At 45.7% G+C, this 24,950-nt stretch overlaps 1 protein-coding gene across 3 annotated transcripts in view; it reads right to left on the reverse strand.

The window, feature by feature from the left end:
- Nucleotides 1-24,950, reverse strand: part of NOXA1 (NADPH oxidase activator 1) — a 56,319-nt gene that overhangs the window by 23,465 nt on the left and 7,904 nt on the right. For 2 of the 3 annotated variants that reach the window (XR_007353003.2, XM_048822862.2), the window contains exons 2-7: nucleotides 24,481-24,563; nucleotides 15,295-15,403; nucleotides 6,949-7,083; nucleotides 4,964-5,071; nucleotides 4,144-4,203; nucleotides 3,321-3,358 (exon numbers count right to left, since the gene is read on the reverse strand). Coding sequence is in view for 2 of the 3 variants with exons in the window: in XM_048822862.2 (XP_048678819.2) it covers nucleotides 3,321-3,358; nucleotides 4,144-4,203; nucleotides 4,964-5,071; nucleotides 6,949-7,083; nucleotides 15,295-15,403; nucleotides 24,481-24,563 (533 nt within the window). In the remaining variant the exon portion in view is untranslated. The remainder of the gene's footprint in view (nucleotides 1-3,320; nucleotides 3,359-4,143; nucleotides 4,204-4,963; nucleotides 5,072-6,948; nucleotides 7,084-15,294; nucleotides 15,404-24,480; nucleotides 24,564-24,950) is intronic. The other variant, XM_048822863.2, reaches the window with a different exon arrangement.

Consider the following 24,950-nt stretch of genomic DNA (forward strand, 5'->3'; position numbering starts at 1 on the left):
AATTTCAAAATGTCAGCATTTCCTGCTGAATGAAAATGTCGAGTTTCAAGTGGCTCCAAGAATAGGGTTGCCAACCTTCCCAGATTGACAGGGAGTCTTCTGGAATTAGCCACAATCTCCTGGAGGCTATTGAAATCAATCTGGGAGATTTTAATAGGCTGCTAAAAGTCCAGTCGGCGGCACAGCACGGCTAAGGCAGCCTGCCTACCTACCCTGGCTCCACGTGGCTCCCAGAAGTAATCTGGCTCCTAGGCGCAGGGGCGGCCAGTGGATCTCTGTGCGCTGCCCCTGCCCTGAGTGCCAGCTCTGCAGGTCCCATTGACCAGAAACTGTGGCCAATGGGAGCTGCAGGGGCAGTGCCTGCAACCGCACAGAGCCAGGGTAGGTAGGCTTCCGGGAGCCACCCGAGGTAAGCGCCTCCCAACTGGAGCCCAACCCCTTGCCCCAGCCCCGAGCCTCCTCCTGCACTCAAACTCCCTCCCAGAGCCTGCACCCCCTCCTGCACCCCAAACCCCACATCTCCAACCCTGCTCCAGAACCTGCACCCCCAGCTGGAGCCCTCACCACCTCCCACACCCCAACCCCTTGCCACAGACTCACTGTGAAAGTGAGTGAGGGTGGGGGAGAGCGAGCGAGGGGGGGAGGGGCCTCTGAGAAGGGGTGTGGCCTCTGAGAAGGGGCAGGGAAGGGGGCAGCGCATGGGTGTTTGGGTTTGTGCAATTAGACCGTTGGCAACCGTATTCAGGAACCACCTTCTAGCTTTTCCAGATGAAAACAAGGGGCCAGATTCAGCCCTGGAGTATTGGAAGCACAAACCCAGGGAAGTCAATGGAGCTGCACCTCCTCAGACCAGGGCTGAATTTGGCCCCAGTTACAGCAGTGCTGACAGGAGCATTTGGAAGTCTTGTCCTGGGGGCTAGAGCCAGAAGACTGAGAGTCAATAGTTGTGGGTTCTAATAGTGGCACTGCCATTGACTTACTATGTGGTCTTGAACAGGTCACTTAACCTCTCTCTGTCTCTGTTTCCCAACCTGTGACACGGTATTTAGCTTCCTCACAGGGTGGCTGTGAGGCTTAATCTATATCTGCAAAGGGCTTTGAGATCCTTGCAAGGTGTTATAGAAGTAGGGGACGTAGAAGTGGGTGGCAACCTAGGCAGTAGTGACCATGAGATAGTTGAGTTCAGGATCCTGAAGAAAGGAGACTAGCAAAATACAGACCCTGGACTTCAGAAAAGCAGACTTAGACTCCCTTGGGCAGGATCTCCTGAGAGGATAATATGAGGGGGAAAGGAGTCCAGGAGAGCTGGCTGTATTTTAAAGACGCCTTATTGAGGGCACAGGAACAAACCATCCCGAAGTGCAGAAAGAATGGCAAATAAGGCAGGCGACCAGCTTGGCTTAACAGTGAAATCTTCGGTGAACTTAAACTCAGAAAGGAAGCTTACAAGCAGTGGAAATTTGGACAGATAACTTGGAAGGAGTATAAAAATATTGCTAGAGTATGCAGGGGTGTAATCAGGAAGGCCAAGGCACAGTTGGAGTTGCAGCTAGCAAGGGACATGAAGGGTAACAAGAAGGGTTTCTACAGGTATGTTAGTAACAAGAAGAAGGTCAGGGAAAGTGTGGGACCCTTACTGAATGGGGGAGGCAACATAGTGATGTGGAAGATGATGATGTGGAAAAAGCTGAAGTACTCAAAGCTTTTTTTGCCTCGGTCTTCACAGACAAGGTCAGCTCCCAGACTGCTGCACTGGGCAGCACAGCATGGGGAGGAGGTGAGCAGCCCTCAGTGGTGAAAGAACAGGTTAAGGAGTATTTAGAAAAGCTGGATGTGCACAAGTCCATGGGTCCAGATCTAATGCATCCAAGGGTGCTGAGGGAGTTGGCTGATGTGATTGCAGAGCCATTGGCCATTATCTTGGAAAATCTGTGGTGATCGGGGAGGTCCCAGACGATTGGAAAAAGGCAAATATAGTGCCCATATTTTAAAAATTGGAAAAAAGAGAACACAGGGAACTACAGCCTCACTTCAGTCCCTGGCAAAATCATGAAGCAGGTCCTCAAGGAATCCATTTTGAAGCCCTTGGCAGAGAGGAAGGTGATTAGGAACAGTCAGCATGGATTCACCAAGGGCAAGTCATGCCTGACCAACCTGATTGCCTTCTATGATGAGATAACTGGCTCTGTGGATATGGGGAAAGCAGTGGATGTGATATACCTTGACTTTAGCAAAACTTTTGATATGGTCTCCCACAGTATTCTTGCCAGCAAGTTAAAAAAAAGCATGGGTTGGATGAATGGACTATATGGTGGATAGCAAACTGGCTAGATTGTCGGGTTCAATGGCTAGTGATCAACGGCTCGATGTCTAGTTGGCAGCCGGTATCAAGCAGAGTGCCCCAGGGGTCGGTCCTGGGGCCGGTTTTGTTCAACATCTTTATCAATGATCTGGATGAGGGGATTACAGTGGACAAGAAGCAGGATATGAATCAACAGTATGCCCTTGTTGCCAAGAAGGCCAACAGCATTTTGGGCTGTATTAGTAGGAACATTGCCAGCAGATGGAGGGAAGTGATTATTCCCCTCTATTTGGCACTGGTAAGGCCACACCTGGAGTATTGCATCCGGTTTTGGTCTCCCCACTACAGAAGGAGTGTGGACAAATTGGAGAGAGTCCAGTGGACTTATTATAAATTATTAGGGGGCTAGGGAACATGACTTATGAGGAGAGGCTGAGGGAACTGGGCTTGTGTAGTCTGCAGAAGAGAAGAGTGAGGGGGGATTTGATAGCAGCCTTCAATTACCTGAAGGGGGGTTCCAAAGAGGATGGAGCTAGGCTGTTCTCAGTGGTGGCAGATGACTGAACAAGGAGCAATGGTGTCAAGTTGCAGTGGGGGAAGTCTAGGTTGGATATTAGGAAACACTATTTCACTCGGAGGGTGGTGAAGCACTGGAATGGGTTCCCTGGGGAGGTGGTGGCATCTCCATCCTTAGAGATTTTTAAAGCCCAGTTTGACAAAGGCTTGGCTGGGATGATTTAGTTGGTGTTGGTCCTGCTTTGAGCAGGGGGTTGGACTAGATGACCTCCAGTAGTCTCTTCCAACCGTAATATTCTATAAGTGCCAGGTGTTGTTGTTAACTACAATGGCTATCACAGTCACACAAACCTTTCTCACACACAGCATTTTCTCCACAGTGATAGATCTCTAGGACTGGGATGCTACAGAGTCTTCAAACCAAAACCTCTGCAGCCAAGACAAGGTGCCATGAATAGAAATAGTGACAGAAGAGTAAAGCCAGCTGGGGCTGGTAACTTACCGCACAGCATTGACACTGGGTTCATAAAAGCCCTGTCTCTGTGGAGAAACAACAGCATCTATTTCATAGAGCCAGATTCCAAGCCAGAAGGGACCATTGTGATAATCTAGGCTGACCTCCTCTATAACACAGGCCAGAGAACTTCCCCACAATGATTTGTAATAGCTTGTATCAGGCAGAAATGCAGAGTCTGAGCGGGAGTTTCAGTCTCTGACATTTTCCCTCCTATTCTCCTGTTCACACTTGTCAATCACCACTTTAGGGACAGTCATCAAGGCCACTCCACACTGCTGAGCAGTGCTGGCAGCCCCCTCTTCTCTGCCCACCCCACCCAGTGGAGACCAACCTACTTGCGTGTTTCCCCGCTCCTAACATTCACATGACAGTGCACCCCTCTCCCCCGGAGGAACCAGGCTCACACAGCTGGGCAAGTGAGTTAAACATTACATAGACTCTGCTGCAGCGGCTTTAATTTAGTGCAGAGAAAAGAATGCTCCATTCAGGGGGCAGAGACTTATGTGCCTCATCTGAGCCCCTCTGGCCAATGATGAAGCAAGACTGATGGGGTCTGAGGAGTGGAAGGATATCTGCAGTGATATGGCAATTGGACGGTAGGAATTGCTAGGCAGTGGGAGACATGCAGGACTCAGAGCCCCAGGGAAACCTCTGCACACTAAAATATTATGTAGTCCATGAGAGGTTCTCATCCTGATGGATGCCTTTGGCTGGGGACCCTAAGTGGAGCTATATGACAGCGATGCCATTACATGACCTTGCCATGCATAAATCAAGTTACCATAAGTCATTGCACTGTCCCACTCACCTGTGGCCTGAGAGGCTCAAATCCGATGTACTCATCATTGGGAATGACGGAGGAGATCACCTGCCAGAGGACAGATCAGATCAGCCTCTGGATCACATGAAGGAACAGCCCGGCCCTGTTAAAACTGCCTCTGGGAACCAGCCACTGACCCTGGTTTCCCCATGAGCGAGTCCCTAGCACCAAGTGGCAGGGCTTAAAAAGTCACAGCACACAATGGAGAGTGCAGAGCTGAGTCCAGGCAGTAACCCCATCTACTCCAGGGGCTTGGTTTTCTAGCTCTTGCCACGCTGGTTTTCTACATGTCTGTGAGTGAATCTGAGAGCACAACCATTCATTTTCCCTGCACTCAAGAGGCTCCTGGCCTGTGTCACTTACACAAAGGGTGAAGAGATAACAGAAATGAGAAGAGAAATCTTCTGATGACCTGCTAATATTCTCTAAAAGGCATTAACCAAACAACAAAAAAGTCATCCCACAACAAGTGGGAATCTGCTACAGCTCAGAGGGTCAAACCCTGTGGGACTGGTTAGGTGAGCCCACATGTCTTGAAAGACTGGTTCTTAACGACAGAGCCATTGCACTTAGAGTCTAAAGAATCTCAGCTGATATTTCTCAGGCACTGCGGCTGGCAGAGGGCCCAAGCAATGTTGCTCTCAGGAGGCTGTCGGTGCTGTGGCGGGTAGAGGACCCTGGCAGTAACGTTCTCAGGAGCAACCAGAGCCCTGGATCGTAGTTTGCTCATTGCTGACCTCAGTCACCAGGGCACCATGCTAACATTCTTACAGTAGGACTGACTTTTCTGCAGTCTAGGGGGCCTTACCTTGGGTTTACCCAGGAAATCTTTTGAATCCAGCTGCTCAACTTCCTCCTTTCGTGGTCTGAAAAATTCCCCCAGGGGAACATGTACGGGCTCCAGGAGGAGATGATTCTACAGTGGGAGGTGTGGGGGGTGGGGAAGAGATCAAACCAAGGACACCAGATATCATTAATCACAGCTTAACATTTAAAAAATAAAAGTAAATACTGCTTCCCCCATGGGGTCTGGTCAATCCAGGGAATTCAATGTGGCAGAAATTATGTAATTTAAAAAGTGTGACCTGGACTTGACCAACATGTAGAGGCTAAGATAGTTCACACTTCTGTGCATAAGATGATTTCTGGAGCTACCAGGATGGGGAAGCATGAAATAAATGAAGGGAGAGCATGAAATAAGATTTGCTAAATAAATCTCTAATCTGCTTCTCCTGTTCATCTTCCTCGATTTTAATGTTCTCTGTAAATTGTAACTAGAGTCTAGCATTCAGATCCCATACAAGCAAATCAATTTTTATGAAGTACAAAGAATGGGATGAAAATAATACTGAAAATAGCATAATGCCATTTTTGGAATCAATGGTGAAGCTTTCTCTGGAATATTATGTTTACTTCTAGTCACCCTACCTCATACAAGTCATGACAGATATGAAAGGGGTTCAGGGATGAGTCTTAAAAGTCATTAGCAGGATGGCGAGAGATTTGTACAAGGAGCAAATGAAAAGACTGGGACTGTTTCCTCTGGGGAGCAGATGCGTAAGATGAGACATGACAGGTATACAAAATAATGACCAGTCTAGAAAAGATAAATCAGGAGCTCCTGTTTACCCTCTTTGATAATACAGGAACAAGATATGAAATCAAAAAGCAACACACTTAAAACAAATAAAAGGAAATACAGCACTTAACTGGTGAATTAACCAGTAATTAACCTCTGAGGCTCATTGTCACAAGATATCACTGACGCCAAGGATTAGCCATTTTTATGGACAATAAGAAGATCCAGAGTTACATTCGACAGGGTTTTTTATAGCATTTTATAGGGCAGATCACCACTGTGCTTTAGAACACAAGCGGATCCCTAACTGGCAGCAGCTAAAATGAAACTTCCCCTATGACCAGATTATTCCATAACTGTTCACTATGGTGTTACTAGTTATCTCTGAAGCATCTGGTAGTGATTGAGACAGGATGCTAAATTAGATGGACAATTGCTCTGACAGGCTATCACAACTTCTATGCTTGGAAGGAAAAGCCACTGTAGGCAGGTTGCAGGCAGGGGGCAGATACAACAGCTGGAACACTCCAATATTTGGAGTGCTCATAGCCCAGGTGGAGACTTTTTAACTTGGGCCCTATGAAATCCCCAGGGTTTAACCCTTTATAGTTAAAGCAAAGATTTTGTCACAGATATTTTTAGTAAAAGTCATGGACAGGTCATGGGCAAAAAAGAAAAGTTCATGGAAGCCCTGACCTCCCTGGCTTTTACTAAAAATATCAGTGACAAAATGGGGATCCGTGGGTCCCCACATTTCCTGAAGCGGGGCAGCTGCGCAGGGGCTAGGAACCGCCTGCAGCAGCTCGGGGCTGTGGGGTACCCCTGCCTCCAGCAGCTCTGCAAGCCCCACCACCCACAGCAGCTGGGAGCTCTGGGGGTTCCCCCACCGCCCATGGCAGCTGGGAGCTCAGGGGTTCCCCCCGCCACCTGCAGCAGCTGGGGGCTGCAGGGCTCCTCTGCCGCCTGCAGCTCCAGGGGCCTGCAGCGGCTGGAAGATTGGGGGTTCCCCCTCCACCAGTGCCAGCTTGGAACTCTGGGGGCTGCCAGAGGTGGTGGGGGTACCCCATAGCTCCCTGCCCCTGCAGGCAGTGGGGGACCCTGAAGCTCCCGACCACAACGGAGGCTGAAGTCACAGAGGTTGCTGGAAGTCATGGATTCTGTGACCTACGCAACTTCCATGACTAAATCTTAGCCTTATTTATAGTCAGTCTCACCTGCACCCGCTCAAGGGCAACATCCAGGCTAGTGGGTCTTCCTTCAGGCCTCTGTCTGACAGCCTCCTCCAGGGTTATTCTAGCTTCCTGCCACAGCCCAAGCCGGCACTGCACTGCTGCAGTATTGTACAGCACCTAAAACCAGTAGTAAGGGGATGAGACTCTCAACAGCAACTCGAGGAATCAAAACAACTGGAAGTTCATTGAAGCTAACCAAATGCAGAAACACAAGTGAAACAGAAAGGTGTGCCCAGAGCATCACAGACACAGCAACCAGATCAGCCTTTCCTCTGCTGTTGATCATGGGGATTCTGCTGCAAGAGCTGTCTTACAAAGCTTCACATACAGAGCTCAGAGAAAATAAACTCTGCCCTTCATAAAGCTGTCCTGCTAGGCTCAGAGCCTTTGGGTCAGATCTGCACTAGTCACCAGGGTGCTGGAAGCAAAGAGGTACATGGGGCACAAAAGAGGAAGAGTTCTCAAAGGAGGATCATCTCTGACAACATTTGAGGCACTGTAGTTTAGTCCCACTCTAGGCACCAGTGGCTCTAACATTTCCCTGTGTATATTTTATGACTTTCTGCAAGCATGTATCCTGCTGCTGTGATACCCTTGTTTTGTGGCATACAGCGTACTCAATGACAGCACATTCACTAGCCACACTCTGGGAGGAAAAGCAGTGGGGAGTCACATGGACAGATATGTGCTCTTCTACAGAGTTCAGACAACAACCAGGCAACTTAGTATGAGGATCCACCAAGTCTTGAACCCTGGCTGGAAGAGTGTTGTAGTAACCAGGCAAGGACTTCTACAGGGCTTTATTTTTTAAGTGGAAACGTCTTTTCCAAGCAGCTGCTGCACCCTCGGTAGCTCTCCCTCAGCCTCTACAACTCCTCCCCCATCCTTCGTGTTTCCTGTCCTTTCAGACTCCAACAGCCAGTGCTCCCAGTTCTAATAATTACAAGCAACATCTAAACACCACAAAGAGGCTGGCCCAGAGGTGCTAAGCTCGGTCCAGATGTCAATAGCCAGATGTTATAGAGGGTGCCTGTAGCATTCCTGCATCTTTCCCCGACCTCAAAACCCCATGCTTTTCAGGAAAGCTCCGCTGAGCTCTCCCCAGACCCTGTGTGCTATTAATGCGGCAGGTTAGGCCTGCACACACATGTACAATGAGCAGCAGAGCATGTAGGACTTACACAGCTAGCAGCACTATAATGGAACACATCTGGCCCAGGTATCACACGTGGGCTTCCTAACAAGGTGTCCAATTCCCACATTTAGGAATCAAATCAACCTCTAGGCTCATTAAATCGGCATTTACAAGCCCAAGAGGCAATGTAAGCATCCAAATGGGAGACCTGCATGTAACTCTAAGGTGCCCACATTGAAAAGCTGGGCCCAGGACATAAAAAGGTAGGTCTGTGTCTGTGATTTGGAAGTAACCTTTGGGCTAGTGGAGATAAGCGGCATTAAGGAAGCGACAAGAATGAAGAGCAATATCCGCTTTCCCTAGGAGTGTGCATTGCTGGCAAACCCAAGGACCAGCACTGGTTCCTGCCTCAATAGTTATTGCCCATCCTCCTGATCAAAGGCCAGAGGCTGTAATGGGGGAGGGATAGCTCAGTGGTTTGAGCATTGGCCTGCTAAACCCAGGGTTGTGAGTTCAATCCTTGAGGGGGCCATTTAGGGATTTGGGGCAAAAATTGGGGATTAGTCCTGCTTTGAGCAGGGGGTTGGACTAGATGACCTCCTGAGGTCCTTTCCAACCCTGATATTCTATGAATAATGCTACTGTTCTTCTAATAGATAAAGACAGAAGAAAAAGAGATGGTGGAAAAGTTGACAAGAAGATCCTCCTCAGCTAGCATTTAGGTTGATGACAGAGCAGTGGCTTGTTGGACAGTGGCACCAAGGGGAACGGAGTCTGGGAGATGTCCGAGTGACAGATGCTGGAGGAGTGAACTGATGTGGGGAAAATAAGCACATAACCTGAGATGGGCCATGATCTGCTGGTAAGATCATAGGACTAGGATCCAGAACTACTGAGTCCTATTCCTCATTGTTATTGACACATGGATAATAATACTTACCCACCTCACAGAGGTGTTGCGGAGATTAATTAAGGCTAAACTATGGTCCAATGGATTTCAGTGGTAAAACTCTCATTAGCTTGTGTGGGACCAGGGTTTAGCCCTTACTTTTGTAAAGATCTTTGAGATACTAAGATGAAAGCAGATCATTAGAGCATTAATCACAAATGATGATTTATCACCATCGCCATTGGAGGGGACATACACTTGTGCTGATGGTGAAGTCCTCCAGTGGTATTTTGTTTTCATTTTTTGCAAAATGTGAAACCTTTTCAGAGGACATTCGATGGTCAACATGGTGTGAATACACATCTTGATATCTTCTAAAGAATGCTTCATGAATATATGTTTGTGCTTGCCAGTGTGTGCACCAATCCCATTCCCCCAGCCACCCTTCAGACATGCCTGGGGCCCTGCACTTTCGAAAGGCATACCCATTGTTTTCAAAGGCATGACAACAAAGTGGAAGGAAATGCAGGAAGAGATCCATAGAGTCACACTGCTGCTGTATAGAAGCTTTATTACACAGCATTTTAAGGAGCACATGCATGAATAGTTGCCTGACAAGTTCTGGGACATGCCTGACCGGAGACACACAATGACTCTTTCCACATTTAGGGGAGTCTAAGTATTAAACTTTTTTCTACCTGATTTTCAGTGCATTCAAAAAGATTCAGGACACAGGAAACAAAGTAATGTAAAGGAGACTAGCTAAAATGTACAATAGCTGCATCTCTGTTTAAAATGTTTTTACTTCTCAAAACCCCTTTGTCACACAGACTGCACTAGTCTGTGACCTCTGTCCCTTAATTCCTCAGAGAAGTGTTGTCATAAACATAGAGCTAAGGATAGCATAAAATCCCTCCTTTACCTGTAAAGGGTTAAGAAGCTCAAATAACCTGGTTGGAACCTGACCAAAAGGACCAATAAGAAAAGAAGATACTTTGAATTGGGGGTGGGAGGGGGAGAGGTTTTGTTTGTGCTCTCTTTGTTGTGCTCTCTTGGGACAGAGAGAGGGACCAGGCAGGAAAAAAACATCTCCTAAAACCCTACCTGAAATAAGCATCTCAGATTACAAAAATTGTAAGTAAAGCAAGGAAATGCATTAGATTAGCTTTTGTTTTAGCCTGTGAATTTTCCCTATGCTAAGAGGGAGGTTTATTCCTGTTTTTGGAACTTTGAAGTTGAGCCTAGAGGGGACTCTTCTGTGTTTTAAATCTGTTTATTACCCTGTAAAATTACCTTTCATCCTGATTTTACAGAGGTGCTTCTTTTACCTTTTTCTTTATAATAAAGTTCTTCTTTTAAGAACCTGATTGATTTTAGTGTCCTAAAGATAAAGGGTCTGGTCTGTACTTTTATTAAAGGCATTTGGTTAGTATATTATGCTCAAGCCTCCCCAGGAAAGGGGATGAAGGGGCTTGGGGGAATATTTTGGGGAAACAGGGACTCCAAGTGGCCCTTTTCCCTGGATGTTTGTCTAAATCACTTGGTGGTGGTAGCAATACCATCCAAGGAGGAGGAAAGGATTTGTGCCTTGGGGAAGTTTTAACCTAAGCTGGTTAAAATGGATGAATGGACTACAAGGTGGATAGAAAGCTGGCTAGACTGTCGGGCTGAATGGGTAGTGATCAATGGCTCCATGTCTAGTTGGCAGCCGGTATCAAGTGGAGTGCCCCAAGGGTCGGTCCTGGGGCCGGTTTTGTTCAATATCTTCATAAATGATCTGGAGGATGGTGTGGATTGTACGCTCAGCAAGTTTGCAGATGACACTAAACTGGGAGGAGAGGCAGATACGCTAGAGGGTAGGGATAGGATACAGAGGGACCTAGACAAATTGGAGGATTGGGCCAAAAGAAATCTGATGAGGTTCAACAAGGACAAGTGCAGAGTCCTGCACTTAGGACGGAAGAATCCAATGCACCGCTACAGACTAGGGACCAAATGGCTCGGCAGCAGTTCTGCAGAAAAGGACCCAAGGGTTACAGTGGAAAAGAAGCTGGATATGAGTCAACAGTGTGCCCTTGTTGCCAAGAAGGCCAATGGCATTTTGGGATGTATATTAGGGGCATTGCCAGCAGATTGAGGGACGTGATCGTTCCCCTCTATTCGACACTGGTGAGGCCTCATATGGAGTACTGTGTCCAGTTTTGGGCCCCACACTACAAGAAGGATGTGGAAAAATTGGAAAGAGTCCAGCCGAGGGCAACAAAAATTATTAGGGGACTGGAACACATGACTTATGAGGAGAGGATGAGGAAACTGGGGATGTTTAGTCTACGGAAGAGAAGAATGAGAGGGGATTTGATAGCTGCTTTCAACTACCTGAAAGGGAGTTCCAAAGAGGATGGATCTAGACTGTTCTCAGTGGTAACAGATGACAGAACAAGGAGTAATGGTCTCATGTTGCAGTGGGGGAGATTTAGGTTAGATATTAGGAAAACTTTTTTCACTAGGAGGGTGGTGAAACACTGGAATGCGTTACCTAGGGAGGTGGTGGAATCTCCTTCCTTAAAAGTTTTTAAGGTCAGGCTTGAAAAAGCCCTGGCTGGGATGATTTAATTGGGGATCGGTCCTGCTTTGAGCAGGGGGTTGGACTAGATGACCTCCTGAGGTCCCTTCCAACCCTGATATTCTATGATTCTGTGATTCTAAACTGGTAGGAATAAGCTTAGGGGGTCTTTCATGCAGGTCCCCACATCTGTACCCCAGAGTTCAGAGTGGGGAGGGAACCCTGACAGGAATTCACTGTGCATGAGCTAGGGAAGTCACAACAACCCATTACATCTGCCACATGGGATAGAATCCCCAATATACAAGTTATATACACAGAGTAAAGAACATACACAGACATTAAGATTATTAGTTGTGTAAATTGTCTTTCTTTTATATTGTGCAGCAGTAATTTCTTCTGTGTTTACATTTATAATTATTGGACAGAACACTGGGCGTTTAAAAGAATGTGCCAAATAACATTACCAATTGCAGACCAGGCCTTGTTAAGTACAACTTGGGATTTGTTCACAGTTTGCATTCTTAGGGCCATGTCTTCCAGTTAGGCCCATGGGATGTGTGAAGAAGTGGGAATTTTCTGACCTATTTTTAGGAATTTATGTGTGCCTCAGTTTCCTTCTATACTTTGCATTGCTACCCTGTGGGTGCAAAAGGGTTAACACACTTCTGGAACACCTCAGGAGATATGAGGTATGTGTGTCACTTTGCTGTCCTGCGTCATTAAAGAACAGGTTTAAACCAATCCAGGTCAACAGAGGATGTGAAGAGACAATGAGACCCCCATCCCCACCTCTTGCCCCATCCCAATGACTGAACAGTTGACACCTAATAGTAGGAACTCCTGCCCACCCCCCTCCCAGGCAGAACACGTGAACTCAGCTGGAGAACAAAGGCAAAAAGGTGTCGGGTGGCTGGAATAAGGGCTGCCCTGTGGAAGGACTCAGCAGCTCTCATCTGGAATGAAGACAAAGAGCCAGAGCCAGTACTGGAGTTGAAAACCACTTTCACTGCATTGGCGTGGCCAGGACGGACTATTACTTTCCGGTGCCAACCTGAGAACTCCCAGACTCTGTGGCCAGGCGATTAATCAATTGTCACCTTGTTTTGAGAAGGCTGCCTGCGCGGTTGCAATACTCGCTGTGAGCCTTGTGCCCTGCCTGGGCACAGCACCAGCCTTTAGGGGTGTCAAGTTTGGCTGGATGTATTCCTGGAGGTCTCATCACACGACATAATCTTTAATTAAAGATTAATCTTTCATTCCTGGAGACTGCAGGACAACCCTGGAGGCAGGGGTGAAAGTAACTTAAGGGATCCTGAGGAGGCGGGGGGGGGGGGTGTCCCTTGGGTGGAAGGGGCGAGGCCTTTAAATCCCTGGGCCCTTTAAATCGCTGCCGCTACCCCAGGGCTCCGGCTGCGATTTAAAGGGCCAGAGCTCCGGCGTCAGTAGCTGCGTCTGGGAGCCTCGGGCCCTTTAAATCACCACCGGAGCCCCATGGTAATGGTAGCTGCAGCGGCGGCCAGGAGCCCCAGGGCTCTGGCGGCAATTTAAAGGGCCCGGGGCTCTGGCTTCGGTAGCAGTGGCCGGGAGCCCTGGGCTGTTTAAATCACCGCCAGAGCCCCATGGTAGCGGTAGCTGCGGCAGCAGCCGGGAGCCACAGGGCTCTGCTGGGAGCCCAGGGCTCTTTAAAACTGTCTGCCTGGGGAAGCTGCCCCCTGCCGGTATGGTCGGCTGTGTACCGGCTCTTCCTGGTATGTCATACTGTACTGGACCGGTTTACTTTCACCTCTGCCTGGTGGGTTGGCAACCCTACCAGCCTCCCATAGGCATCTGGCTTGGCTGGATTTGCTGCAGATAGGCACGGAAAGAGACAGGGACCACTGGTGCCCAAAGGCCCAGTCTTGGAGTCTGACAGACCACGGCCTGCCCTGTGGAACTGTGTGGTTCCTTGAGGCCTGGCCCACTAAAAGGGTCACTCCCAAGGGATGGGTTACAGGTTGGGGCACAGACCAGCCCTGTGAATCCATAACAGGTGGACCCGTGATAAGCAGCAGATAATGAGACATTTCTGTGTACAGGAATATGGATATGTGGTTTTTGCTTATTCTTCCATTCTCAAAATTTATGCACAACACAGGCATTGGCCTCAAGGGATCTCTACAGAGACTGCAGTTTGGTCAAAGATGGCATCTTTAGCTCATTGCAACACTGATATGGATTCTACTGGGATGAAATTTAAGGAAAAACACATGCCTCTCAGGAACCACTCTCTACTCCTTAACTGGATTAACTGCACCTCAACAACCTCAGCAGAACTAGAGAGAGAAAGCTGGGTGGTCTCATCTCCACTCACATGTTCTGTACACACTTCTTTTCAGCTACTCACTCTCTCAATATAAAAATACTGTTTGAATTTTGGAATTAGACCACTTTCCCCCAGTTTTCCCAGGCTAGCAGGTAAGCTCCAGCGCAGTGCTAATATTGTGCAAGTTGGACTGGTAGTACACTGATATCCTCATGTAGATCTGGACATCAGGGTTTTACTGTCAAACACAGAAATTATGATGCACACAGCTTGGAAAGCATCCAGTTGGCTTTCCATTGCCGATAAGTAAAGACATATCTCCTACCCACTGTTAGGTTATAGATATTCAGGCCTGTCTGTAAAGGCCTATACTCTAAGAATTTAGGTGTATTCTTATCACTTGGCTAGTGATAGAGGTATAAAAGAAAGAATCAAAACCACTGTCTGCCAGTGTAAGGGCCTTCTCTTACTGTGACAGTTTGTGGCCCTGTGCTTAGGCTCAGGCCTTTGGCTAAGCAGCAGAGGCAGCCATAAGCTGGGAAGCGAACAGTCACATCCTCACATTCCAAACTAGTCACATTGAAATAAGGTGCTATTGGGCTGTCAGGCACTATCAGGACAGGATTGTATTCCTATCACCTCCAGAGAAAGGGAAGTGCCTAGAAAATGTAAAAGGAAACTTAGTTTGATAGCATCCTGTCTGGCAAGAACTCACTTATCAATAGCTGGGATGTGAAATCCTCACTTCTGTATTGTTTTGTCATTATAGTTCCCACTTTGCTGTTGTTTGTCTGTATAATCTCTGTCTGGTTCTGTGATTGTTCCTGTCTGCTGTATAATTAATTTTGCTGGGTGTAAACTAATTGAGGTGGTGGGATATAATTGGTTACATAATCATGTTACAATATGTTAGGATTGGTTAGTTAAATTTCAGGAAAATGATTGGTTAAGGTATAGCTAAGCAGAACTCAAGTTTTACTATATAATCTGTAGTCAATGAGGAAGTGACTGGGGGTGGGTGGGGGTGGGCATGTGGGTGTGTGAGATGGGAACAGGGAATGGGGGTAAGAAAATTGGAATCATGTTTTGCTAAAGGGGGAGATGGGAACAGGGAATGGGGGTAAGAAAATTGGAATCATGTTTTGCTAAAGGGGGAAATGGGAACAGGGAATGGGAGTAAGGAAGTTGGAATCATATTTGGCTAAGGGCAGGAATGGGAACAGGGACACAGGTGTAAGGCTTTGTGGTGTCAGAGCTGGGAAGGAGGATACTAAGGAAGGAAACTGGAATCATGCTTGCTGGAAGTTCACCCCAATAAACATCGAATTGTTTGCACCTTTGGACTTCGGGTATTGTTGCTCTCTGTTCATGCGAGAAGGACCAGGGAAGTAAGTGGGTGAAGGAATAAGCCCCCTAACACCCACCCACACACTCACCTCCCAGGCACAGAGCATGTGCCTTAGTCCCAGTTGTTTGTAGTCAATGAAAGGGTTATTTCTTAGGTGAGTGAGGGCCATGCTGCAGTCATACAGAGCTTCTTCATACCTGCAGTGCACAAGGATAAAGATGAAAATGAGAACTGAATCCCCAAATTTGCAGAAAAAAGTATCAAGCTCAGGAACCAGACTAGCAAAGAGGATTCTTCTCTTCCCAGCAGCCTGGGTTAGAGGAAGCTTCACTGGAGAAACATATGGAATCCCTAAATGTAGACTGTAGTTTCCCTTTCCTCCAGGATGATCTGCTCTCATCCCACTGTCTGAGTCTGTTAACTTTTGACATCCAAAATGCAGTCATGATACTGAGGAGATGGGAGAAAGTGGAAAGACTAACAGTTCCTTGCTAACTCTAGAAACTATTCACATTATGCTCCAATTATGGGAATTGGGATCCCTTTCAATTTTATCCTAACTAGTGTCCTTGTAGAAATTTCAGAGAAAAAGAAAGTGCTGAAGGGTAATGCTGATACTGGTCAACAATTTCCAGCTAAAGGGGAAGGGACTGAGAACACCCTGCGGCTGGCCTGTGCCAGCTGACCCATACTCTCAGGGCTCAAGCAGGAGGCTGTTTAATCGTAGTGTAGACTTATGGATTAGGGCTGGAGCCTGGGCTCTAGGGCCCTGTGAGGTGGGAGGGTCCCAGAGCTCAGGCTGCAGGCCAAGCCCGGAAGTCCATACAGCAATGGAACAGCCCCACAGCCCAAGCCCCGGCCAGCTGTGGGTTTGTCTCTGCTGTGTAGACAAACCCTGAGAATCAATCTTTTTTGAACAACGTATGTATAAATGCAGAGGAACTCCACTGATTACAAATGGAATTGCTCTGAATTAGAGCTGTGCAGAGGATGGAAGATCTGCTTGGAGAACAAATTCCAGAGTTCTAAATTTGGCTTCATTCCAAATTTGAAAAATGTGAAGTTCTCTGCAAAGGAATTTTTTTTCATTTCAAATTGCTGAAAACATTTCATTTCTATACAGAATTTTAAAAAATCAGAATGAATAGTCTTTTCAAAATGAAGAATTGAAACATTTTGTTTTGACATTGTCTAAACTTTCTCTCCCTTTCTTCTTCCTAAATGAACTTCTCAACGGAACGGTACATTCTAACAGAATATGATTCCACTGACGTTCCTCCAATCAGTTCTACTCTGAATTTACCCCAGTGTTGTTCAGAGCAGAATTTGGCTCAGCCATTTTGACCAACAGGAATGGCAATGGCCACCCTCCCCCAACAGAGGGGAGCAGCCACAGAGACACAAAGGTCACCTTATGGGGACAACTAAAATCATAACAGGGACGGGGGGAAGGGGAGTGAGGTCTGTGTTGCTAGGAGCCCAGGTGCCAGCTCATGCCAAGGCCCCAGGCCTCACTGAACACTGACAGATGCACAGCTGGAAAACAGTCTAACTCACCTGTGTGTTAGTATTGTTAAAATATGACTTAGATTTATAAGAACGTGTTTATTGTTTAGACTTTATGAAGGCTTGTAGGATGCTGCATGTATTAATCTTACTTATAACATCTGTACCCCGTAAGAGTATATAAGATTATATGAAGTGTTTGCATTGTAATCCTCTGTAACTGTGTAAGTCATCAAATGGAAAGGAGCATTAATTAATGTAGAAATACTGGCTTCCTACAGAAGGTGTTAGGTCCTGCCCACCAAGAAGACCCACAAAGGAGCCATTGTGAAACTGTAATGCTGTCTGGAGTGGCTCATGACTGTGAGTGCCTACCTCAGGGCAAACTGTTAGAAAACAAGAGCAGACACCCCAAACTGGTGGTGTGGTCTATAATTACATTTCCCCAAGCCAATAGCAAATGTGAACTCCTGGATCACTTTACCAGGCTCACCATGGAATCACAGACAGTCCTCAGACTTTCCAGTCTATATTGCCACCCAAGCAAGCTGAACTTTGTGATAAAAGGTTCTTTAAACTCCAAACCACACCACATCAGGTTTCTCCCAGTCCCAAGAGACCAGTCACCCCAGATCAGCTGGTACTCCAGATCTTACACCAAAGACAAGGCTGGCACCCAATTCTATAGTAAACTAACTATAGGTTTATTAGCTAAGAAAAGGAAATGAGAGTTATTGAGGTTAAAACAGTTAAAATATATGCACAGGTAAGTCACAGTTTGTAACTCCAAGTGGTGTCAGTGATGTAATAAACTGCCAGTTTCCCAAAAGTCTTTCAGGGGCTGTGCTCTGCTCCTTAAAGGAGCAGAACTGGGCTAGGGAGGGCATTCATTCTTTATACGGCTTTAACAGCATATGTATTGTGCTGTTAAATTGGTCAGGAGTCCTCAAGAGGAGTGTGTGGGGGGGGGCACGGAAGGTGTTTAAAGAGTGTTTTTTATTCTGTTTCTCCCCATTGGTCTGAATTATCCATAACATTCATACTGCATCACATCAAGTCCAAATCATTAGAGGAATGCCTCTGCTTGCACTGACCAGAGGATGTTTGGATTCTGATGTCAGCCCAGTTCTGCAGCCTGATGGGAATCAGGTGTTGTCCAGAGTGTACACAGAATTCTTCTTTGCAGCCAAACTAGTCTAACATGCATTTTGCTAACTGGAACTGGAGCAGCAACACAAAGAAGACAAATGCCTCATTTTCCAGTTTTGTGGGTGAGAGAACTATAAGTGAGGATTATAATCATAGAATCATAGAATATCAGGGTTGGAAGGGACCTCAGGAGGTCATCTAGTCCAACCCCCTGCTCAAAGCAGAACCAATCCCCAACTAAATCATCCCACCCAGGGCTTTCTCAAGCCTGACCTTAAAAACTTCTAAGGAAGGAGATTCCACCACCTCCCTAGGTAACGCATTCCAGTGTTTCACCACCCTCCTAGTGAAAAAGGTTTTCCTAATATCCAACCGAAACCTCCCCCACTGCAACTTGAGACCATTACTCCTTGTTCTGTCATCTGCTACCATTGAGAACAGTCTAGATCCATCCTCTTTGGAACCCCCTTTCAGGTAGTTGAAAGCAGCTATCAAATCCCACCTCATTCTTCTCTTCCGCAGACTAAACAAACCCAGTTCCCTCAGCCTTTCCTCAGAAGTCATGTGTTCCAGTCCCCTAATCATTTTTGTTGCCCTCTGCTGGACTCTTTCCAATTTTTCCACATCCTTCTTGTAGTGTGGGGCCCAAAACTGGACACAGTACTCCAGATGAGGCGTCACCAATGTCGAATAGAGGGGAACGATCATGTCCCTCGATCTGCTGGCAATGCCCCTACATATACATCCCAAAATGCCAAAATGACACTGACAACCTTAAACCAGCTGCCTCAGGAATCTGCCAAGAACTTGCTAAAAATATGTTCCTCATCACACATCTTCCCACCTATATTTGAATAAAGCTCCTTCTGATCTGACAGCTCAGGCATTGTCAGTTTCATCTAGAACAATTTACAAACTTGGAACCTAATCCTGTAAACCCCTAATCATTCGATCAATCCCATTGAAAACAATGACAGGTTTCAGAGTAGCAGCCGTGTTAGTCCGTATTCGCAAAAAGAAAAGGAGTACTTCTGGCACCTTAGAGACTAACCAATTAAATAAATAAATTGGTTAGTCTCTAAGGTGCCACAAGTACTCCTTTTCTTTTTATTGAAAACAAAGGGACTATTTGCGTGTCTATGGACCACTTTTGTGGTAAGAGTTTCAGGAGTCTGTTCTGCTCCTATAAAAGAAGTTGAATCTCCCATTGAAATGCAATATTTGGGTACAATATCATAATGCAGTTTAGGATACAGTTCTACTTAAAATTTGTCTTCTAATAAATCACACATATGCTGAAATGGTTCCTCACCCAACTCCCATATTGCATATAAACAGACTGAAATACTACGTATTTTGGGGGAAGTGAGTAGTTAAGCATGTTGATATTTGTATATACAAACACCCATTTCAACACTGTACTGAAAAATATAGCTGAACTTAATTTTCTATGGAATCTGAATAAAGCTTAACAGCCCCAATTGTTTTCTGTGTTAATCAGTGTGAACCTGAAAAAATTACATGCCTTCTGAGAGAAAAGAATCAGTCCACACTTACTGAAAAAAAAATCCCTTCCAACTGGTGTTCAGAAGAGTGCTACAAGACACATACATAACCTCATGAGCAGACGGCGGAGAGGATACCCTCCCACATTATGACCAGCAAAATAATAATAATAATTAATAATAAAATCTCAAAGAGGCAGAGGTTAACAGATTTGCAAACCTAAAAACCTGTGTTATGCTTTAAACCACCTCAGCATATACCAGGTTTATGAACATTACAAAGTTATCTGCAAAGGAACACTGAAGCCCATTTGATGGCAGCCTTCAACTACCTGAAGGGGGGTTCCAAAGAGAATGGAGCTCGGCTGTTCTCAGTGGTAGCAGATGACAGAACAAGGAGCAATGGTCTCAAGTTGCAGTGGGGGAGGTCTAAGTTGGATATTAAGAAAAAGGTTTTAACTCGGAGGGTGGTGAAGCATTGGAACGGGTTACCTAGGGAGGTGGTGAAATCTCTATCCTTAGAGATTTTTAAGGCCTGGCTTGACAAAGCCCTGGCTGAGATGATTTAGAATCATAGGGACCTCAGGAGGTCATCTAGTCCAACCCTCTGCTCAAATCAGGACAAATCCTAAATTTTTGGCCTAGATCCCTAAATGGCCCCCTCAAGGATTGAACTCACAACCCTTCATTTAGCAGGCCAATGCTCAAACCACTGAGCTATCCCTCCCCCCTAGTTTGTGTCAGTCCTGCTTTGAGCAGGGGATTGGTCTAGATGACCTCCTGAGATCTCTTCCAACCCTAATATTCTATGATTCTATAATTCTATGAACCTGAATGCGTGCCAGCCAGTATGCCCTCACTGACTAAAGGCTCAGTCACACCTGAACAGCTAAAAATTAACCTTGCCATTTTAGGCTAAATGGAGTCATGTCACTGGCTCCATCTCTGTTGTTACATAACGGATAACAAAACTCCAGTGGGGCATGGTGCTGGCACATAGGGTCTCAGGTACGTGGTGTGATTTTTCAGAATAACTTTTGGGAATAGTCATGTACATGAAATAGCTGGTACTTATGATTATGCTATTTCTATGCATGTATATTCATCTTGGTTTCTGAAGTTATGAATATTAGCTATGTTTCCTACATGTTTGCTCCTGTGGTAACGCCCACAAGGTATTTAGCCAACACATGAAGGGACAAGTCAAGCTGAATGGCCCATTAAGGAACACTTAGCTCACAATGGACCCTGGAAAACGCCTGTCTACACTTAATGGACTTTTCCTGTGAACATTCTAACTAGTATATGGGTGGGGGTGATGGACATGTAACTTGCCCATGTTTCAGAGTAACAGCAGTGTTAGTCTGTATTCACAAAAAGAAAAGGAGTACTTGTGGAACCTTAGAGACTAACCAATTTATTTGAGCTTGAGCTTTCGTGAGCTACTGCTCACTTCATCGGATGCATACCGTGGAAACTGCAGAAGACATTATATACACACAGAGGCCATGAAACAATACCTCCTTCCACCCCACTGTCCTGCTGGTAATAGCTTATCTAAAGTGATCATCAAGTTGGGCCATTTCCAGCACAAATCCAGGTTTTCTCACCCTCCGCCCCCCCACACACAAACTCACTCTCCTGCTGGTAATAGCCCATCCAAAGTGACCACTCTCCCTACAATGTGCATGATAATCAAGGGGGGCCATTTCCAGCACAAATCCAGGCTCTCTCACCCCCCCCCCCCCGGGGAACATACACACACACACAAACTCACTCTCCTGCTGCCAATAGCTCATCCAAACTGACCACTCTCCAAGTTTAAATCCAAGTTTAACCAGAACGTCTGGGGGGGGGGGTAGGAAAAAACAAGGGGAAATAGGCTACCTTGCATAATGACTTAGCCACTCCCAGTCTCTATTTAAGCCTAAATTAATAGTATCCAATTTGCAAATGAATTCCAATTCAGCAGTTTCTCGCTGGAGTCTGGATTTGAAGTTTTTTTTGTTGAAAGATAGCGACCTTCATGTCTGTGATTGCGTGACCAGAGAGATTGAAGTGTTCTACAGTGGGGCGGGAGGAGGTATTGTTTCATGGTCTCTGTGTGTATATAATGTCTTCTGCAGTTTCCACAGTATGCATCTGATGAAGTGAGCTGTAGCTCACGAAAGCTCATGCTCAAATAAATTGGTTAGTCTCTAAGGTTCCACAAGTACTCCTTTTCTTTTAACTTGCCCATGTGACTCCAAACACCATCTTTCACAGTGAGACCAGATTTCCCTTTACTTGGCACTTGGCAGAAGCTAAAAGGTCCATTTTGCCTCTTTTCTGCTCCAGCCTCTGGACTATGAACATATACTGAGGGGAGCAACTGACTGAGGACTTTAAGGTAATCTGGAGCCTTCATATTTCCTTGATCCTTTGCAGATGGACTTATGAGTTAGATGTCGTAGAGAGACTGTTCTAGCCTCACTGATTGCTGATTTCTCCCTTGCAATGGACAAAGATAAGATTTCTGCTGACTTTCTCACATGAGTCAGCAGCCTTTGATACCTGTAGTATAAGCAACATAGCCCTTGCTTGAGTGGTTTTGTTCTTTCCTCTCCAAATGTCAAAGCCTGCTCCCATTGAACTCAATAGTAAAACTCCTTTTGATCTCAATAGGAACAGGATTTGGCCCCAAGAGATCAGAGAATGTGACTTTGATCAATTGCTTATCTGACCAGAGACAATTCTCATGCACGTTCTGCCAGGCTGATTTTGATTGCCTCTCCTGTATGTCATGCTGAGGAAAATAATAAAACACTGTGGGCAGACGTTCTATCACGCTGCACATGGCACACACAGTTCTATGCCTCCTTTCCATCAAACCCAGATGGCGCAGCATCTTTGCTTTCCTAGTGCCTGGCAGAGAGCAACACTTAGATAAAGGCAAGCTGGCAGGAGCTTAGTTCGGACATAAGGGAGGCACTGATAGTATGTTAAGGGAAAGTGGGGTGATTGTCCTTCCTTTTTCAATTTGGGGTGCTGCTGGATCCTCAGTGACACCTGCAAGTACAGATGGCACCAGGGGCCCAAAGCATCATTTTACCACTGCATCTGCAGTTGTAAAACTTTAGACAAGTAAAGGGGGTGTCGGCGGGGATGGGGAGAGCATGGGGGCCCCGGGCTGGGGCCGGGGAGGAGTCACATGGAGGGTCACATGGGGAAGTCACGTGCCCTCTCTTCTGTCCCTCCCATGAGTGCAATACTGGAAATAAATGATTTCTACTTGCACCACTGATCTATAATACAAAAGTGAATTGACCTGAATACATTGTAGCATGACCTGGTCTGCCAGCCTCACAGAAACATTAAAGATTAAAGACTTTGTTGATTGCTTCCCCTCATACTCAGGGAGAGTAGACCTGCAGGTGAACTCATCCCATCAGCTTGAACTCTGGGGGAAGAGAATAAAAATCCCTGACAAGAAGGAACAGTAACTCTCTGCTGCTTGAACTCTGAGAAGTGAAGATTCATATGTCCCTTCATGCTTCAACCACCATTCCAGGGGACATGCGCCCATGCTGATGATGGGTTCTGCTCAATAACGATCCAAAGCCATGAAAACCAACGCATGTTCATTTTCTTATCTGAGTCAGATGCCACCATCAGAAGGTTGATTTTCTTTTTTGGTTGTTCAGGTTCTGTAGTTTCCACAATGGAGTGTTGCTCTTTTAAGACTTCTGAAAGCATGCTCCACATGTCGTCCCTCTCAGATTTTGGAAGGCACTTCAGATTCTTAAACCTTGGGTCAAGTGCTGTAGCTATCTTTACAAATCTCACATTGGTACCTTCTCTGCATTTTGTCAAATCTGCAGTGAAAGTTTTCTTAAAATGAACAACATATGCTGGGTCATCATCTGAGACTGCTATAACATGAAATATATGGCAGAATGCAGGTAAAATAGAGCCGGGGACATACAGTTCTCCCCCAAGGAGTTCAGTCACAAATTTAATTAACGCATTATTTTTTTAATGAGCATCATTAGCATGAAAGCCTGTCCTCTGGAATGGTGGCCGAAGCATGAAGGGGCATACAAATGTTTAGCATATCTGGCACTTAAATACCTTGCAATGCTGACTACAAAAGTCCCATGAGAACGCCTGTTCTCACTTTGTGGTGACATTGTAAATAAGAAGTGGGCAGCATTATCTCCCGTAAATGTGAATAAACTTGTTTGTCTTAGCTATTGGCTGAACAAGAAGTAGGACTGAGTGGACTTGTAGGCTCTAAAGTTTTGCATTGTTTTGTTTTTGAGTGCAGTTATGTAACAAAATAATCTATATTTGTAAGTTACACTTTCATGATAAAGAGATTGCATTACAGTACTTGTATGAGGTGAATTGAAAAATACTATTTCTTTTGTTTATCATTTTACAGTACAAATATTTGTAATAAAAATAATATACCCTTTGATTTCAATTGCAACACAGAATACAATATATATGAAAATGTAGAAAACATCCAAAATATTTAATACATTTCAATTGGTATTCTATTGCTTAATAGTGCGATTAAAATTCCAATTAATGTTTTAAATTGCAATTAATTTTTTTCAGTTAATCGTGTGAGTTAACTGCAATTAATCGACAGCCCTAGTAAACGGTCTTTCCTGGGGAGGTGGGATACCAGACTTGATAGATCAATTGTCTGATATGTTTCTGGTCTTTGCTCAGTGACTGGAAGATTTTGGATGGACTCAGATACAAGAGTTTTAGAGAGGGTGTCTGTGCTATGGCTACGAGTTACATTGTCTTTAAGTTTATTAACTTTTGCTTTTGGGGTGTCTGAGTACACATATAATGCAGTATGGTAATCAGAGTCTGCGTTCTGTAACTTGCTATGCCACTGATTCACTGTGACGCCTTGGGGAAGTAACTTCCCTTCTCTAAACCTCAGCCTCCCCAACTGTAACATGGAGATTATACTGACCTAACTGACAAAGATCTTCTGAGGCTTAACTGATATTTGCAAAGTGCATTGAGAACACTGGACAAAATGCACTTCAGAAGGGTGAAATATCATTTAAGAAAGAGAAGCAAAGAGTGAAATGGACAAGCATTACACTTACATTGCTAACTGCAGATGGACAAACCCTCTTTGAAAGAAGCCAACAGCTAGACGGTTGTCCTTGGTAACTGTTTTATCAAAGGCCTAAGAAGAAAAATACAGACATGACACGAGTTAGCTAAACCACATAACAGAGCTAATGTCTGACAGATGTGATTGCAAGGCATTTGTTAGAGCTATGGAAGGGCATGGTGGCTGAAACCCAGGAGCAGTTCCTGTGTGGGGGAGAATGCATGTGAACCATCAAAATGATTTGTTGCAGATTAGAACAGTCCCAGGAGAAAGTGATGGAATGTTCCTAAAATAACCCTGTTGGGAATCAGGATTGTGGAAAGCAGCCCCAGGCTCCTGTAATCTGAAGGCCTATTTGCCTGAAGCATAATTGGCTGTTCACACCTGGAAGCACCTTGTATAGCCTGTTCTTGGCCACTTCGAGCAGACACAGATGAGCTGTGGGAAGAATCATTTTGG

Source organism: Caretta caretta, chromosome 16 (genome assembly GCF_965140235.1).
Source record: "Caretta caretta isolate rCarCar2 chromosome 16, rCarCar1.hap1, whole genome shotgun sequence".
In the NCBI taxonomy this organism is placed as follows: Eukaryota; Metazoa; Chordata; order Testudines; family Cheloniidae; genus Caretta; species Caretta caretta.